The sequence below is a fragment of the Falco punctatus genome (genome assembly GCF_963210335.1).
Source record: "Falco punctatus genome assembly, chromosome: 7".
Classification (NCBI taxonomy): domain Eukaryota; kingdom Metazoa; phylum Chordata; class Aves; order Falconiformes; family Falconidae; genus Falco; species Falco punctatus.
In genome coordinates, this window is record NC_137587.1 from 59,218,747 (window position 1) to 59,236,722 (window position 17,976).

The 17,976-nt window shown below is 44.2% G+C and overlaps 1 protein-coding gene across 1 annotated transcript in view; it reads right to left on the reverse strand.

The window, feature by feature from the left end:
- The window catches only part of HOMER2 (homer scaffold protein 2), a 65,205-nt gene extending 58,203 nt beyond the window's left edge, over window positions 1–7,002 (reverse strand). The window contains exon 1 of the mRNA XM_080396311.1: window positions 1,433–7,002. Coding sequence (XP_080252437.1) covers window positions 1,433–1,527 — 95 coding nt within the window. The 5' untranslated portion in view covers window positions 1,528–7,002. The remainder of the gene's footprint in view (window positions 1–1,432) is intronic.
- Between the last annotated feature and the right edge of the window lie 10,974 nt (window positions 7,003–17,976).

The following is a 17,976-nucleotide window of genomic DNA, read 5'->3' on the forward strand; positions in this document are numbered from 1 at the left end:
GCCCAGAGCTACGACGGACTTACAAAAGGGGGTGGGGGACCACTGTGCCTGTCCACTCAATTCTCTCCAAGCCACAGTTAAGCTTTTCAGCTAACCTGATCTACCAGTATGGAAATGGTTAAAAATGACCACAACAAAAACACCTGCCTTATGAGACACCCAAGTAAAGTGACGGACACAAGTTTTCCTTGGATGGATCTTTCTGACCATCCTGGACTCGGCGGCACAGCGCTGCTCCAGCCAGGTTTTAATGAGTCCTTCTCCAGTTTCTGTTTTATTTTCCTGTGCAACTTTACATAGTTAAGAAGCAGAGCAGCCCCTTGTAATCCTGAAGTGAAACACAGGGAGATTCTCACTTAGATCTTATTTCTCCCTCTGTCCTTGTTAATTCCATTCAGTACTCCTGGGTATCAAATTCTGACACATGCATGGCATTTTAATTCATTATTTATCCATATTGTCTTTAATTATATCACTTTGACAAGAACAAAGAGATCTATAGTAGGAGTTTGCATACTTGGAAGCGACATGAAGCAGCTCAGGAACTAGAGAGCGCTTCCTTGCCACATGGGGGTGAGGAGAGGCAAGGAAGGGAAAAGGTGTAAGAGAACATAATAGGATAAAAATAAAGCAAATTAAATGTGTGGGTTAGGAATCCCCCAAGACACTCTGGTCGAGAGGATCTCAAACCTATATATAGATCAAGCCAAAAGCACAACATTAACCCCTGTTTCCTGATACTTATTTCACACGCTGCTCAGATGCCAGCATATGGGGTTTGCCCCCTCGTTAGAGGATAGGGAAACCGCAGGGCTGATTTTGGAATTATCACGATGAATTCTCCAAGAGGCCATCACATGTGATCAGCGACTTTTGGCATGTTAAAAACATGAAACAAAGGGGGTGGGGGGGGTGGGGGAATATTTGCACACATTAGCGAACAACTGGCACAGTTCAGGCAAGTTTATGGTGCCTCCAGCCGCCGAGGGCTCCCGCTGAACCCCAGCGCGGCACACCGGGCCGTGCCCCCGCTGCCCGGAGCGGCGCGCACCCCCCGCCGCGCCCTGCCCAGGGACCGGACCCCGGCCCGCACCCGCCCCGCGACACCCCCGGCTCCTCCCCGCTTCGCCCGGCGGGGATCCTGCCCCCCGCGACGTGCCGGGGGCGGTCTGCCTGCGCGGCGTGCCCGCTCGCCGCCGGCTGGGGCGGGAGCCTCCCCGCCGCCGCTCCGAGCCGGCGGGAAACGATTAATTACGCTGGAAGCGCCGGGCGCGCTGGCGGGGCGGCCGGGCTCCCCCTGCGCTCCGCGGCGGCCGGCCGGGCGCACCTGCGGCGGGGCCGGGGCGGGAGGCGGCGCCCACGCGTGGGTCGGGGCGCGGGGCCGGGGCGCCGGAGGCGGCGCCCACGCGGGGCCGGGGCCCGGCGGACTCACCCCATGTCTCGGCACCTTTCGGCGGTGGCGGCAGCACTCCCGGGCGGCTCCCCGCGCTCGGCGGCCAGCGGCGGCCGCGTCCCCACTTCGCACATGCGGCCGCCCCGGCACCGGCACCGGCTGGCTGCGGCTGCACGGCGGCGGCGGCGGCGAGGCGTCCTGCTCCTCCTCCTGCCGCCTCCCTCCCCCCTTACATAACCTCCCTCCCGGGCGGCGGCGGCACCGAGCAGCCTCCCGCGGCACCCGCCGCCCTGCCAGGCGGCAGCACGGGGGCGGCGGGGCGGGGCGGGCCGGCGGTGCCTGCCCCCGGGGCCCCTCCGCCCCCCGCCGCGGGCCCGGGCCGGGGGCGAGAGTCGCGCCGCGGGGGTTCGTGTCCCGCCCCGTCGGGAGCCTCCCGCATCTGGACCCTCCTCGTCCCGGCGCGGGCACCGCGGGGGCGCGCCCTGCCGCGGGGGGACGGGTCGGCGAGAAAACTTGGGTGAAGTTGCGGGGGCGCCCCCCGAGCGGCCCCGCCCGCTGCCGTGAAGCCCCGACGGCGGGAGGGGGCTGCCCAGACCGGGAGACCGGCCGTGCCGACACGGCTGCGGCCCCAGAGCGCGTCCCGGGGCTGCCCGTCCTGCCCCGAGGCGATGTCACCGCCGAGGGACCCTGGCGAGGCACAAGCCGGCGACTCCCTCTCACCTTCCAGCCCTCCCCACGTCTTTTCACGCTGGGAATCCCTTTCCCCGGGGAAATGACGGGAGCGCAGGGGCTGCGCGTGCCCGCCCGGCCGTGGCGGGGAGCCTTCGAGCTACTGGGCAACTTCAGCATCGTTTGGGCAACGGGCCCTGGCGGCTCAGCCCCGCGGCCCCCAGCTCGGGGGCTCTGGCTCGCCTTGCGCCCGGCAGCGCAGAGTGCATCGGGAGGGCTGGCTCCCCTCTGGCCCTCCTCTGCCCCCCCGCGCACCCCGGCCGGGCACGGTCCCAAGCTATCATTTCCCTCCGGGTTCCGTGACAGTAACGCGAGGTGATGCCTTTCCGCGGAAGGAAAAGCTGCGCTAGTGCGGGAGAGCTGTGTTATAACTGCCCAGCCACAGCGGTGACAGTGACCTATGATAAGCAATTGCAGGACACAAGTCCATAGGAAAGCCATGGACCTGTTCCATTGGGTATTTGTAGGACTGTGCTGCACAGACACAGTTATTCTTTTGTGGGAAAAGACACCAAACCCACTCTAAGAGAGGATTTTAACTTCTCCCACACAGAGTTATAATTAATATCCTGCCATCAACAGTGATCTGTTTCATCTTTTTTTTTTTTTACATCTCACATTGATTTATCCTTTCTTTCAAAGAAAGTTTAGAAGGTGTGAGAAAGGCATTATGTCTGCTTGCTTTAACTTTGTGTGCAATAACTGGGGTTGTCCCCAGCATCACCTGGGGACCTCATGGGAACCCTCAAAGGGACTTAACCAGCAACGTGACACCTTCCAGCTATGGTCAATAAAGCTGTCTCCCACTCTGACAGACAACTATTTCCTGATGTCTGGAACACCAAAATGGAATTTCAATCTCTTACACTCAAAGTCTATGCCGTGGGGTAAAAAAAAAAAAAAAAGCAGGGTGAATTACACGGACATTTTCACAGGCTGTGGGATGACACCAGTCCAACATACCCACGCTCTTTACTTGCGGTTAGGTGGTTACTGTGGATGCTGAAGAAGACTTAGCTCCTTACCTAACCACTGATGTCTAAACACTTCCCATGTCCCATTCTGCCAGCTGAGGGTGAAGTTCCATTTTCTCCTGGGATAATCATGGCAAAAGTGACAATCCTTTTGTGTTCCCCATGGGCTGCAGCCTTGAGTATTGCTTTGATAGGACCTCTCCTCTCTTCCCGGGGAAGTGGCAAGGGGTAGCATTCTCTGAGGGGAAAAAATAGCAGCGCAGCAATCAATGTTGTGGAAAAAACTCCCACCATACATCAGATTATTTTATCTCACTCTTTTTACACCATTTACTTCATTTTGTTAAATTACGTACTCCATTCATCAGAGAGGAGTTGTCTTAGTCCTCTCTGATTAATTAGCTCATTTGGGTGAGTATCCGAAAGCTGTTTTATGAACCAGCGCTGTATGTGACTCACAAATAATCTAATGGAATTGGATCAAAATGGGGTAATGCACTTACTACATGTCTCATGATAAGATGAAAATTCGAAATTGGAACTGCAGTTGCCTTAGCATTTTCTAATGTTTTAATCTTTTCCAATCTTGTATTCAAGAGTGTATTTTCATCCCCAATTATAAAAAAAGCTTAACTTTATGGAAGCATAATTGGCTGTGAAATTCACACGATACAAAATTTTGTATATTGCTTTTGTTCATAAGGTTTTCCCATTTGATTTATGGCCTTCTCAGAACTGTCTTCTAGAAGAGACAGAGTTGTGGTCCCATTTCTCAAGGACCCTGAGCCATTCAGTCTGGCAGACAGCAAGTTAACCCAGTTTTCTGCTCATATTTGCGTTTCTGTAAGTGCATTCCCTTTGCCTGAAATTCCCTCTATTCTTCCAAATGGAGATGTTCCTCTTTCTGAAGTGTGGCACACTGCTGTTGTCCTCTTATCTCTGCCAAAAGGAGGATGAAGTCCTGTCCTCAATTTAAGTCAACGGTAAAAGTCCCGAGGATTAGAATGAGGCTCAGACCTCATGCAAACCATTTAACATTACCAATATTGAATTAAGTGGTTGTTGTACAGTCAGTTCCATCTTGAACACCTCCACCATCACAAAGAGTCCTAATTCGTGTATAGTTTCCATTGATTTACATTACTTTAGTATAATTTAGTTTTCCATTTGCTTAAAGTACTTTGAGTTCTCTGTAAATGAGAACTATAAATATGGTATCAAAATTAATCAGTTCTTAAACTTTCATATGTGACATGATATTTCACTTCTGATTTGGCTTTGATGCAGGATGTGTGCATGATGGTAATTCGGTCCTCATTAAGTATTCACAAGTGTGCTCTTATTACTGTGGCACGGTTAGGAAGCCTCAAAATACTGAAGGCACAGAATCCCTCAGTGTGATTCAAGCTGAGCAATAAAAATACCCAGTCTGTAAATGCATGTAACTTCTTTAGATGAGAAATTTGTCCTATTCCCATGGGCCTCCTCAAGATACAATTTTTTGATTCCTAGATACAGGGTGAATATCCTTTTCAGAAAACCGATCTAGCAATCAGGACTATGTACCCAGTCTGCATTCTGAAAAGCAAAGAGCTCTTCCTATCTCTCAGTGTTTCTGTTCTCTCCTTTTGTTTGGCTTCCACTGTTGCTGTCTTTTGACACTATTTTATGTAAGATATAATTTTATTTCAGAAAACATGCTGTTTAGTCTTTTTCAACTATTATATTTCAAGACAGTCTTCTCCCTATTTCCCCATGGCAGATAGTATTAAATAAAATATTAAATACTGTGATTTTCTCTTTTTTCCAACTAGACTGATGAAATTTGCAGTTTTTTACTCCAACAGAAGTGTGCCATTTTCCCTTTTTTTTTTTTTTTCTTTGACAAATAACCAACCATTTTCAAGCTTTAAATGTTATCCAGGAGTTTAACCAAAAAAAGCTTTGGGGAATTCTTGATTTTTACATTTGAACAGAGAATTAGTTTCAAAATCCCCTGACAAATGGAGAATTAATGTAATTATAATATCACTGGATATAAAATTTTAAAGATGAACAACTGAGAAAAGAAAGGATTTTAAGTCGGACTGTTGAAAACACTCTGATTTACAATTTTGGTTGTTAAAACCTACTTAATCCAATATCTAATAAACAATTTGGACAATGGATCTATTTGTTTTAAAAAATCAACACTCCTGTCCTTTCAATTAAAATGTCAGAGCTCACAATAAACATCTGAGACCTTGAACAAGTCCTCCAACAAGACATGTGATTTCTAAGGTAAAAGCAGTTTTCCTCTTCACTGTTCCTCCAGAAATGAACCAAAATAATATAAACCAACCATGTAGGACTACTTTCTGCGTCTTTGAAAGTAAAAAAGGAGAAGCCCATTTAAAAGCGTTTTGTCAATCATCTTTAAAAGAGTAGGCTGAACGTTCTCTTATTATTCTTTGCAATTTATTCTTATATATATAATTACTTAATGCCAGGAAGTGCCTGTCTAAGTGGAGTAATAGAAGGTACACAATTGGTTTCTACCTCACTTTTAAAAAGTTGTCCTGAGAAATATGCAAATACCAGCTCAAAGCTGACTTTTATGTAAATGCAAAGAGCCGTCGTCATGCTGTGGTGTACGCTGCCTTCTCAATGAAGACAAATACACAGCTAACAAAAATAATATTAAATAAGATTTTAGAGAGGAAAGATATGGACATATAAAGAAAGCCAGCAAAACCAGAATGCCCTATCAGCCCCACCACACGTGTCCCAGCCCTGAATGTGAGTGCCCAGCACAGTGTTGAAGACTACAAAACTGTAAGAGGCTGATGGATTTCTAACAACACTGGTGTAGTACGAAAGCATCTGTCAGCATGAATAAACAATTTGGGACGGATCCTCTAGGCATACTCTGTACTTTGGTCTACTAGAAGTCCAGCCTGGACACATCCAGGAGTGCACATTGAATCTGAACAATTGTAAAGGTGGTCCCATACTTAAAGCAAAGCTTGTTCCCTTTAACAGACCTATTTCTTTGCACTTAAAATGTAAGACAGAGAAAACAGATTCTCCCAATTCTTCTCAGTGTTTTCATCAATGATTGAATGATTCCTTTTACTATCTCCACTCCACTGTAGAGTAAATAAGGTTGGTCACTCCTCCAATGACAACTTTTTTTCTGCACCCAGTGGGTCTTGCTGCTTTTCTCTGAAATCATACTAATTTGCACAGGTTTTGCAATGGACAGACTGGGACCCTGCAGAGTAGGTGAGGAGCACTTCACCTAACAGTCTCCTTATAGCTTGTATTTGAGTCTATGCATTTCTTTCATATACATCCTAATACTTGGGGTTTTTTGGGCACACATGTATGATTGGAGACCTTCATAAAGCTACTCAGAGCAATGCACAGCTCTGCCAGCTGATGAGCTGGATCCTGAATTGCTCCTCAAAACTGTACCAAATGTGTTCAGTTTTTCCCTTACAATATGCAGCACTTTGCATTACATATGTCACTTTAGAAGTTATCAGATTTTTCACTCAGTTTATTTTGGTAATTTGCTTTTTAAATCCCCCAAAGAAGAAAAAAAACCCCCACCATTTCATCTGCAAGTACAGATGATGACTCTGGTTTCCTTCCAGGCTTATATCACAACATTCCATTTATTTATGATTTATAAAATGGAAGTTAAAGCAATCAGGCACTGGTTATGCAGATTGGGTAGATTAGTTTTCTTTTAAACTAATTCAGATCAGAATTTTTGGTCCTGGCAGGCCAAACTGTAGAAGAGATAGGAGAAGGAAAGAACTATATGTCTGTTTGAAACAGGACCCTCATATTGCAACATGGCTGTGACGATGATGATGACAGCCAAGGCTACTAGTAGTGAAGCAGACAATACAGAACGGAAAAGGGAGGGGATGAGAAGGCAATGTGGGATGTTCCTAGGGGCTGTGGTGAGAAACATACTTTCTTTTTGCAGCCTGTCCTCCTCCAAGACACCCTACCTCCTCCTTGCCTTTCTCCCAGGGTCCTGGACATGCTAACAGGCAGGTCTCCATCCCCCAGTCACCTCTCTGAAAGGTCACTCCCCACTGCATCCCCACCGTAAAGTCCTCCAAAAAAACCCCATTATTCCCATATAGAATAAGACAGAGGAAGAGAGGCTAGGGTCAGACTTTTCAGAGCATTTTAGTTCTCCAGAACTGCTTGCCTTGGCTGCTTGTAGGAATTCAAACTTCAGACTGGTGCTAAATACTTCATTCTTTGTGTTTCTTTAGAACTTACTCATCAGTGGACTTTGCCCCTTAATCAGCTCCTTGCTTGCCTTACTGGAAAAGGGAGACATTTCCCTGGGTACACCAGAGGTCTGATTCACTTACATGAATGCCCAACGGCTTGATAAAGGCTTATGTGCTTCCTTGTGGGCAGAGGCATCTGGATCCCTTGCCCAGATGAATTTCTCCAGGAACTGGGCAGTACAGACAGAGTGCCAGGTGGCAATGGAGCCGCATGGGATTTCAAGCTTATTTACAAAAACTGATGGTTGAGGTATAGTGGCGAGCACCCCGCTCTCGCTAGAGCTCATAAGGACACAAGTGGCAACACAGCCCAAGATTTCTCTCCTGCTATTGTGGGAAATCTCCTGAGCTCAGGGAAGCCAGACCTGTCTCACAGATACGAAGCTGGAAGTGCCCAGCTATGGGTGTCTTTTCACAGACAGGAATAACTTTCATTTGAGAAAAAAAACATGCGTCACCACAAAAACTACACTGTGCACCATTCTCTGAGAAAAGTGTCGAGGTTTTCACCCTGCAGACTGTCCTATGCAAAGCAATTAAGATGCATTTAAGAAGTACGCTAATATTTTTATGCTTGCAAAATGCATTAGAAAAAACCAAAACCAACAAACCCTACTGGATTTAACTTATACCACTTTCAAATAAAGTTAAAGACCTTGGCTTACATTGGTCCCGCTAAACTATAATAATTAATCAAAAATAGATGCAAAGCCAGAAGGCCACAAATCATGCAGAATTTGTTCTTGCTTTCCTACACTAATAATTAATATCTGGAAAATAGTTATTTGACAAAAGAACAATGAGAATACAGCTCCCATGAAGAAAGATGCCAGGAATGATGAGGAAACACTTTAAAAGAATCTACTGGGTGGCAAGTTGGGCTGCATGTCTTCTCTAGATAATGGTAGCTCAAGGGGAGCTTCTGCATTCCTAATTCTACCTAATATAACTTTGCTCTACAACAATACTTGGATGACAAAATACACAAACACTACCAATCAGTTAAACAAACACAATCAGATTTTTTTCAGCTCCATATTTTGCTTCTGAGAAAGTATTTACTGTCAACACTCTCAAATGCAATCCTATGTAATTCTACTTAGCAGAAGTTGTAAAAGTGCTCATATCTCATGGTAAACAGATTCCACTTTTCTGGGGAAATTTCATAGTCCTTGGAGGGTGTATAAAATCCATAGTTTTTGAGAAATCAGAGCAAAATTTTTAGTCACTGGCAAATATTTAAAAAAAAAACATTTTAGGGACATGTCTGCAGCTCAAACACCTGGAGGAGCACTCTCTAGATCCAGAGTGCTTACTTGGGTTTTGAAGAAGCACCAAAAGCATGGCAGGCAGCAGCAGCCATGATTTAATATCATATTAAGTCCTTCAGCCATAGTTCACTTAGGGCTTTGGAGCCAGCGGAGGGATCACAGTGCACTACCATGGGAGATGCAGTTGCAGAACTCAGTTTGACTCCATGGGACCTGGTGGAAGGTGGAGCAGAACAACACAACTTTCAGAAAAACTTTGACCATATTTTGTTTGAAATTAATCTTTAGCCAATAGAGAAATATTAATAGACATACATCAAAACCTTTTCTACATACTTGAGAAAATAAAGTGAACACTACAAAGTAAGGATGACATATCCTCTATTTTTCATTTACTGTTTAGTTGCAGAAGAGCACATGATTTATGTTGCGAACGTACCAACATTTTTCTAAGTTTAATGTGATAGTTTCCCTGCAGGAACAGGCTAATCTTCCTCCATACCTGCCTTTAATAATATTTATTACTGTTCTTCTGCTCCTCAGTGGCTGACTGAATATTCTCTCTGTGTCCATCTGGTGAGTACGCTTTTCCCAAAATAGTCCATGACCACTCTTTCCTATATTTGCATGAGAGATACACTATTATTATATTTGCATGGAAGAAGTTAGGCAGTCCTGCAAAAATCTTTTTCAGTGATGTCACTTGTCCAACTTGTAAACTGATTTACAGTTTGAAATGTGACATTGTAAGTGGCATGTGACAGAAGACCTAAGCAGGAAATATTCTGCAGTAGTCTCTTAGAAATCTAGCCAGAGTTGCCCTTTTTTAGATCCTCAGTTTGTTTGCCCAGAAGAATTAACATTTGGTCAGAGTACAACCTGCAGCTATTGTTACTCAGAATTCTAATATTTAAAACTGAATTATCAATGGTTTTAAGAACATGGCTTCTGAGGTACAATTCCACACCATTAGCTGCGTTGGGAAAAGAGCAGGAGCCAGCCCTGAAAGTGTAACAAAGCATCTTTTGAATGCATGGGACATGCAAAGCCACAAATGCCAGCCAACCAACACCACATGCTTAAAGCCACATTCAATGAACCGGAATTTCCTCAAGCACAATAATGTCTGTTGTGGCAAGTAACTAGACTCTTGAGGAAACAGCCTTTAAAATGCATTTTCCTCTACAACTAAAGGAATTCTCAAGACACCTTCATCAAGGTAATGCTTTGCATTTTCATTTGTTTTTACATGCAGGTATCTCAAAACAATAATATCTACACAGAAGCCAGCCCTGGCACCCACGATGCCAATGGAAAAAACCTTTCTTTTGACTTCACCGGGATCATGATTCTGTCATAATTGATTAATCCTCATTCCATTCCTGTGAGACAAGAGAGAGATATAGAGAGATCACTTCACACACACAAACACTAGCATGGCTGTTTCTGGAAAACATCAGCTGTTCCAAAACAGAGGGGAGCCGAGCACGCAGTTTGGAACAGGATGCAATGGCCAACACTATCTCCATCTGGAACAATACAGGAAATGCTGATAGCCAGGGTGGCATCACTGAAAATAGATTTTGGCCAGTATACGGGGATTAAGAGCCTTACTTTTCAAAAGGTGCACTGGGACCTTTAATAACCATAAATAGTCAGGACTTCGTATTTGTACCTCACTGGAAAAATGGCAGCACTCACAGTACGGTGTTTCCTCATACCGTGCTGACACATTGCTTCATTACTGGATCATCTGCAGCTTTCAACAGGACTGACGTGACTTCCGAGTCAAACGGAGAGCCACAGCAAAGTCCTGACCCTGCTGAAGGCAAAATCACAACAGTACTTAGAACCAGTGGAACAGGGATTTCTCTCCCTGGAAATAGTCTGCAAGATCTGGCAGCAACATTTCCCATCAGATAGCAACTGTGAGATCTTTGATATCTTATGTAACTGCCATCCTTAAATAAAATGTATATCTAGTTCATTATTTTCTTCCCTGATTTAATTAGAATCTTGCTTAGTTTTTCAGGTTGGCGAAGTCTTATCTCGCAATATGCTGCAGATGCTACTGCTTGGAGATTAACATTTGCTTTTTAATTAGTTTTTACTCAGGAATTTTGTGATACCCCCACACCAGCATTTAAGACGAAGAAAATAACTGTGTATTATTCTTAAAATGAGCAGCCATATGAAACAATCATATGCAACATTTCGCCAAAAATTTCTGTGTGGTTTTCATTTATGTGTGAGATTTTCTGAACTTGTTTTTAAGGAACTCCATCAGAGGCTACATCAGAACGTCGCATTTTCCAAGACAGCATCTCTCTCATTTTTAAAGTTTAGACTGTTGAGTAGTCAGCATGTTCTTCTACACTGCTTCCCAACCCATGTTAGAAAGCAGCATTCAGCTGAGCACTAGCACGGTAAGCAGCTGGTTGCCACCACAGCGTGGCTTCCACAGGCGGTGCAGGGATGGGAAAGAAACAGCCACAGCTCAAGAAAGCCATGAAGAGAGACCTTAAGTTGGGAGGGTGAGCAGGGCCACAGGAACAGAAGCACTGTGGAAAGGTTCCGGGAAAGGAAACTGCTGCAGGAGTCTGGGGCAAAGGTGGAGAAGGAATTACTGCAACGCTGGGGGCAGGCAAGGACGCTGTGCCTTGACATCTGAGGCAGAGGTCTCTGGGAGGGCTGGAGGGGCCGCAGAGGGGTGACAGCCACAGCATAATCTCCTGAAAGATTAGGAACCCTTGTCTGCTGGAAAGAATGATCTCCAGTCCTAATTTAGTAACAGGAGGGAGAGTTATTACTGCTAGGAGTAGTGGTGACCTAGACCTCCAGACAAGGACCAGCCCCAGTATAGCACAAACATAAAATGATTAAAGACAGTCCCTGCCCGAAGAGTTTCCAGATTCTGTGTAGCGCAAGGGAGAATGCAGGGATGCACAGGGGAGTGCATGGCAGTAGTGAGGTAATGTCAGAACAAGGAGCGGAGTGCTCAGTCCAGCTTTTCAAAAACCCTGCAGGCTTCCCTGTAGCTCAGCTAACTCAGTTATACCTGATTTCGTTTTAGCACAGTGTGGTCTCAATACAGATTTGTATGTCTGGAAAATTCTGAGTTACAATTTTTTAAAAAATTACTTCAGAATAAGAAGACACTCCAACCCTGAAGTTGTACAAAGTTGGCCTATACTTCAGCCCTTGCTTTCTCTAATGACCCTTAAACTTAAGAGGAACTGCAGAGAACATTCAAGAACTCCCCTTATATGCAAAGAGAAGAGAAAGGAGGGAGACAAATTTCTGTGCTAACAGCCTCTTGGTAAAGCCATCTGGGGAGAGCCCCATGTTTAGTATCTAATGGAGGGAGCATTACTTAGACCAGTTCCACTGACCTTGAGAGGGAAAAAACCCTGAAATACTGTTGTATTTCATTGCCTTTAGCAGAACCTGAACACACGCTTACACATCTGCAGTGGCTTTGACACACAGAAGCAGGAGGGCAGGTGTGAGCAGGACCTTTTTGCACATCTATCTGCAAGGCTGGCAGCAATGGCAGACCTCGGAAAGGACACAGGAGTCCCACACAAGGAGCCTCATGGCAATGCTCCAGTGCCTGGGGAATGTCACCATCCAGACAAGGGAGACTATGGGAGTAAAATGGGAGACCCTCTTTAGAGGTTGAATATTTGACTTTGTATCTGAGGCAATTGATTGGCGTGCAACTTGCGAACTGCATAAACTATCCGACCCAGGAGAAATGCTAGACGTTTGCTAAAAAGGCATAACCACTTCCTTCTGCTAGATCCTAGGTTTTGCAGGGATCTCAGTTTCTGATTGAAACGTAACAGAAATTGTTACCAAATGTGCATGTCAGGGCCCTGAATGCACTGACAGGCCTTAATTGCCGCAACCAGCCCCGCTGGGGCCTCCCCCACACCCCTGCCCTGGGCACAGGGGCTCATGTAAGCTCAGCCCTGGGCCCTGGGCCCCTGCCCAGCGCTGCTGCGGCTGTGCCGGGCTTCAGATCCAGCTGCGCTGCGGCCGTGCTGTGGCTGGCCACCGACCCTGCTGATCTGGGCAGTGACCCGCTGCCTGTCTGACTTGCCTTGGACTTGTCTCATCCCCACGCACTTGTCTGGTCCTCTGAGCGCTCAGCTGCCGGCCCTGGCCAGCTCTGCCCGGGGGCAGTGGGATGGGCCCCCTACCCTGCCAGCTGTGCTGTTGGCTCCCCATCCCTCTCTGCTCCCCAACAGCAACGAGGAAATTCTCTAAATTCCCCTTCTAAATTCAGCTAAGTGCTACTAATTTGTATCTAACTTACAAGCTGGTGTTTCAGTACTGCAACAGTTTTTAATGTTTTAGACTGGATGTGGACACGATAAATGAGCCCAAATTAAATATCCAACTATAAAAGAAAATTGAGTATGAATAAAATCTGGTCTTAGAAACTTCTGCAAGTACTGTCTTTACATTTTGCAACTATGTTAACAATAGGCAATCCATGGTAGCACTGATTCATACATCCCCACTTGCAGGATTACTTGACATCTAAAAAGCATCTGAGTTGGAGTTTAGACAGCCTGAGGAATATGATGAGTTTGATATCTTAAGAGTTTGGCTACTCCATTTTCTGACTTTCAAGCTGTTCCACAGAAGCACGTATCTGAATATTCCTCCCACATTTTTTTCTTTTTTTTTTCTTATTTTTTTTCCATTTGTACAGTACCTACATCTGGGAAAGAACATAACCTGTGCACCAGATGTGCTATGTAAAAACTTCTGCCTGCCCTTCAGCCACAGCATGTGTGCCTCATGGGGTCTAACCCACCTCCACCCCAAATGAGGAACATATGGAGCACCATGAATGGCAGAAACAAGACTTCGCTTTGAACCACATTCCTCCTATCAAAGGGCCCTCTGTCTTGCCGCCTTCTTCTCTGTTCCTCCGGGTAATCATGAGGAAAGAACTGAACATTTGGATAAGCCTCCTGGGGACAAATTCATTTCTAGTGTAACTCTGCTGAAGTTAATGGTGTTGCACCATGGATTAAAATGGCACCGTAATATTGAAAAACAGAGACAGCATACTACTCTGTAATTACTGTCTAAGAGAGCAAAAATAATAAAAATGATTCATTCTTACAGACCCCAAAGGGCACAGCTGGCTTAGTCAGTTTAAAAGGTGAAAATAAAAGAAGGCAGCTAGAATGTAGTGATTTAAAATTTGTATATATGTATATAGATATGTATAAATGACAGTCAGATAACACTGCCTGTGCACTAATTTTAAGAACAATATGCTAGAAATAGAATTTAATGGGATTGGGAGTTTTAAAAGCTGACAACAGAAATAGCTCTTAGGAAAATTAAAGGCCTTCTTTCATACTGGCATAAATTAGGAATAAATTCCTTCTAATCAAGTGTTACATTATTGTAAGCTTAATGCAAAGGAATTGGGCCCTACAGCACCAAAACGATTATTCTGTTACACAGTGAAGCACCAGGAATTGCATTTTCCTCTTTTTTAAAAAGGACAATGTTATTTTTTTAGGCAGTTAACATTTAAAGGTCATTGTTACGGGAAGGAAACACTTCTTGTATTAAGTTTTGTGAAGTTGGTAGAAACAGCGCAGTCTGTTCCTTTATGGACTTCACTTTACAATACCATATGGAGATATGTGAAAGACACTCTGAAGCTCAGCGATATTGTACAATATAACAGCAAAGGCAAGGCAGAGATCTGACAGAATGACTGCACGGGCTTCAGAGGCATTTGTCAGTAACAGCTGTTACATCTCCGTCTTCCTTGTTATTTAAGCGAGCTTCATCTAGGCAATAATCCTTTCCAGCCAAAGGAATAATACCGTGATGAGAACTATCTTCCGAGCACAGGAGGTCCTAGAGAAAGAGCGCAACTCCAAATATTTCTGCAGCTTGGTTAAAGAGTATCTCTGCTTACCTATCTCTCAGGGCAATGAATGTTAGAGCAAATACTGTGCAGTAATTAGTTACTCAGATGTCCCCTGGTGATCTTACAACCTCTTGTGCCCACAGAAACACAGCTTTCCTTTAGTGTGTAATCAGTAACGAGGCTGCCACACACACCCTTTGTACCTGCCTTTAGCCAGAACACAAAGTCTTGCTCTCTCTAGCAGTGCCAGACATCACCATTTCCTAGAATAAATTATCTGGGGAAATCAGGTTTCATTGTACAAACAAACCAGGCTTTCAGTTAGACTGTAACCAAGACACTGAAAAAAGAATGAGGGGAGAGGGGAACTGACAGTAAATTACTGAGCAGATTCAGCAAGCTAAGAAAAAAAATCAGTTTCGAAGATAAATAATTTTTTACTAAAATATTATCTGATGTATTATTTTGTTATCAAAAAACCCAGCAGGATCCGTAACAATCTATGGAGGTTTCTCTGCTTATTCATTTATAGATAAATATTTCCTCGATCAGACAGGCCCCAGTTACAAGGGATGTTAGTTCCTTCACTGACTTCTCAATGTAGGTATTAACATCGAAGTAGCAGGGTCCCTCCTGTTTAAAGATACAGAAATGCACAAAAAATTTAGTTCTTTTCTCCTGCTGCTGAGATACCGGCTGACTTTTCATTAAAAATGCCACAGCTGTCAACCTCTACTGAGATAAACCAATGAACCTAGCCATAAAGAAATGGAAAATTCCAAACCCCATAAGATTTTAAACAAATAAAACTTGAAGAACGCTTTCCTTTTGCTTCTTGGTACAGGCTGGTTATCCTATATGGCAGACTTACTTCTTTTCCCAAGGGCATAATGGCAAGGGCTAGAAATTAATTTTTAAATGAAAGCTGAGTACAATGAAAACACATGAGTCCAGAAGCTGGGGATTTATGTAAAACATCAAATAAAAATTATTGCAATGGAACAGTAAGAGTTACCAAGACTAAATAATTAGAAAAAGAACTGTCATTTTCCATTGTTTCAAGGCAAACAAGATTTAACTAGTTTTAGTGCATGTTCCTTTGTTCAGTCAGGAAGATCTGTTCTACAAATGCTTCATTCATTTCCAATAGGCTAAAAGGAGTAATTCTTAGTTTAAAATTTAAAAGATAAGGCTTCATCTAACAGTGCATTATTTAACATAATGAAATCCACAGAAAGGAAAGCAAACCCTCTGAGGCTTTATCACACTACAGTAGACTTCAGAGATGCTGATTACGAGATTGTGTTAGTACAAAACCAACACATTAATTACCCAGAGCGGCCTTGAAGTGAGCAGAAAGATTGCAAGAGTGGATTATCAAGTCCTCAGTCCTGACAACACTTGCAGCTAGACCTTTTACGTACTTGGGCACCTACTATGTAGGTATGTGCTATGTGAGGCATTTAATGGGTGCTGAAAGTCCTACTTGGTGACAATATTCATTTTTGAGTGCCTTTATTCCCTTAAAAAACACCTGTCGCTTTGGGTTTTTTACATGCAATTTGAACTTCAGTATAACATCTATGGGAAATCTTAGGATATTGCCACCTGGATCATGATCTCCTACTTGATGTTATAAACCATAGCAAGCATAAAGACATGTAATGAAAAAAGATCCAAAGCACAAGCATCCTATATAAATATATATGATATATATAATTTAGCCATCCCCTGTAAGTGTTTTTCTATCTGGAACATGCTGATTAGAGTATCTTAGCAAAACTAATTTGTGAAGTACACTGCTCACAGCATTTACAAGGGGCCCATGCCTTCAACAGAATTTATATATATAAATATATATATATATGCACTCAGATTATATATATGCTTAAATGTATGGATTATTTGAGTCTATAATTAAAAGTTTAATATTAAAATAAGATTGGCCTTTTAATGAAAAATGTCACCCATAAAACAGCAGACTAGAGCCTCAAAAAAAAATTACTAAGGATCATCTCATGAATTTTATGCATGAAATCCTCTGTAGACACACCTGAAACTGCAATATCCAGCGGTCAATATGAAACATGTCTGGGGAAGAAATAAAATCCTACTTACTTCTGCCCGTTTTAACAGGGCAGTTAGTAGAACAGGGATTATATGGGGAAAACTTAAGCTAAAATATATTATTTTTCAGCCACAATGACAATTTCTTTGGCTTAGAACTAGCTATCCAGGCTAAGATATTTGCATTAGGCTCTTTGGATTGAGGTCATTTCTATTCTGCAAGTGACAATACACTGCTGCTATAGGTCATGCAGGAGAGCAGACTGTAATTATTGCTGTTTATATCAAACAAAAGCGCACTTATTCTGGTCTAATATTTTTTGAGAATTGGATGGCACTATCGCTGTTGCTGGGGTATTTTGTTTCAAGTGACGTACTTGATTTTCAGACTCTGGTTTGCTAGTACTTATGAGAGCTTATGAAAACATCGCCTTCTGAAAGGGTCCTACAAAAAATCCCATTTCCTACACACAGCACAAGAGAACATTTAAAAATCATTGGCTTAGGAGTTGTGGAAAATAAGTCAGCAATGCAAAGATGTCAGCGCTGTGGAAACAAGGCAAATATGGGTGCCAATAGCAATTCTGCCACAGGAAGGTCTTGATGCCACCAGTCATTCAGAGGAGAGAGGCAACACCACATCCCAGTGCTGCAAATCCTTTGGGCAGCAAGCTGTTAATAACTGCTGCGGCACTTCATAAATTAGTAATAACACCCAGGGTTGCAGAAGTACAGGAGGGAAGGTACAGTTCCCTGCCTTCAGCTATTTACGTGCACAGGACCTCGTTTAGCAAAAGTTGTGATGCTTACACGTAACTCCATGTATTAAAGGTGGCAGGACTAACCAGGTGGGAGTATAAATATGTTGCTGAGGCCAATGCCAAAAGAGAACTATTTTGGTTTATGCAGATTTAGCTGCCAAAAAGGCTTGCCATCTTGTTTTTCTCACACAGTAAGTAGTCAACACATCGCTAAGATTTTTAATGCCTGAAATACACTTACATTATCAACAGCCACAGGGCTATGGCTGTAGGTGCCACTTTTGCTTTACCCTTTTCAGTTGCACCTTCCTGTTAAAATCGGAATATTTCAGGTATCACCTCCTTACAACCCGCGCAGGAGCCAAGAAAAGCGCCCCACAAATCTCAGTACTACTCAGGTCAACGTGCTTTGTATCAAATACTAATTTGGGGGAAAACAACCCCTCCAGCGCCACAGGCTGCCCCCGACGGCGGGACGGTGTCGCCTCAGGCGCCGGGGTCCCCTCAGCGAGCCCCCGGGTACCCCGGCCAGCTCCGCGGTGTGCCCCTAGACGGCCCCGCGGCCCGCTGAG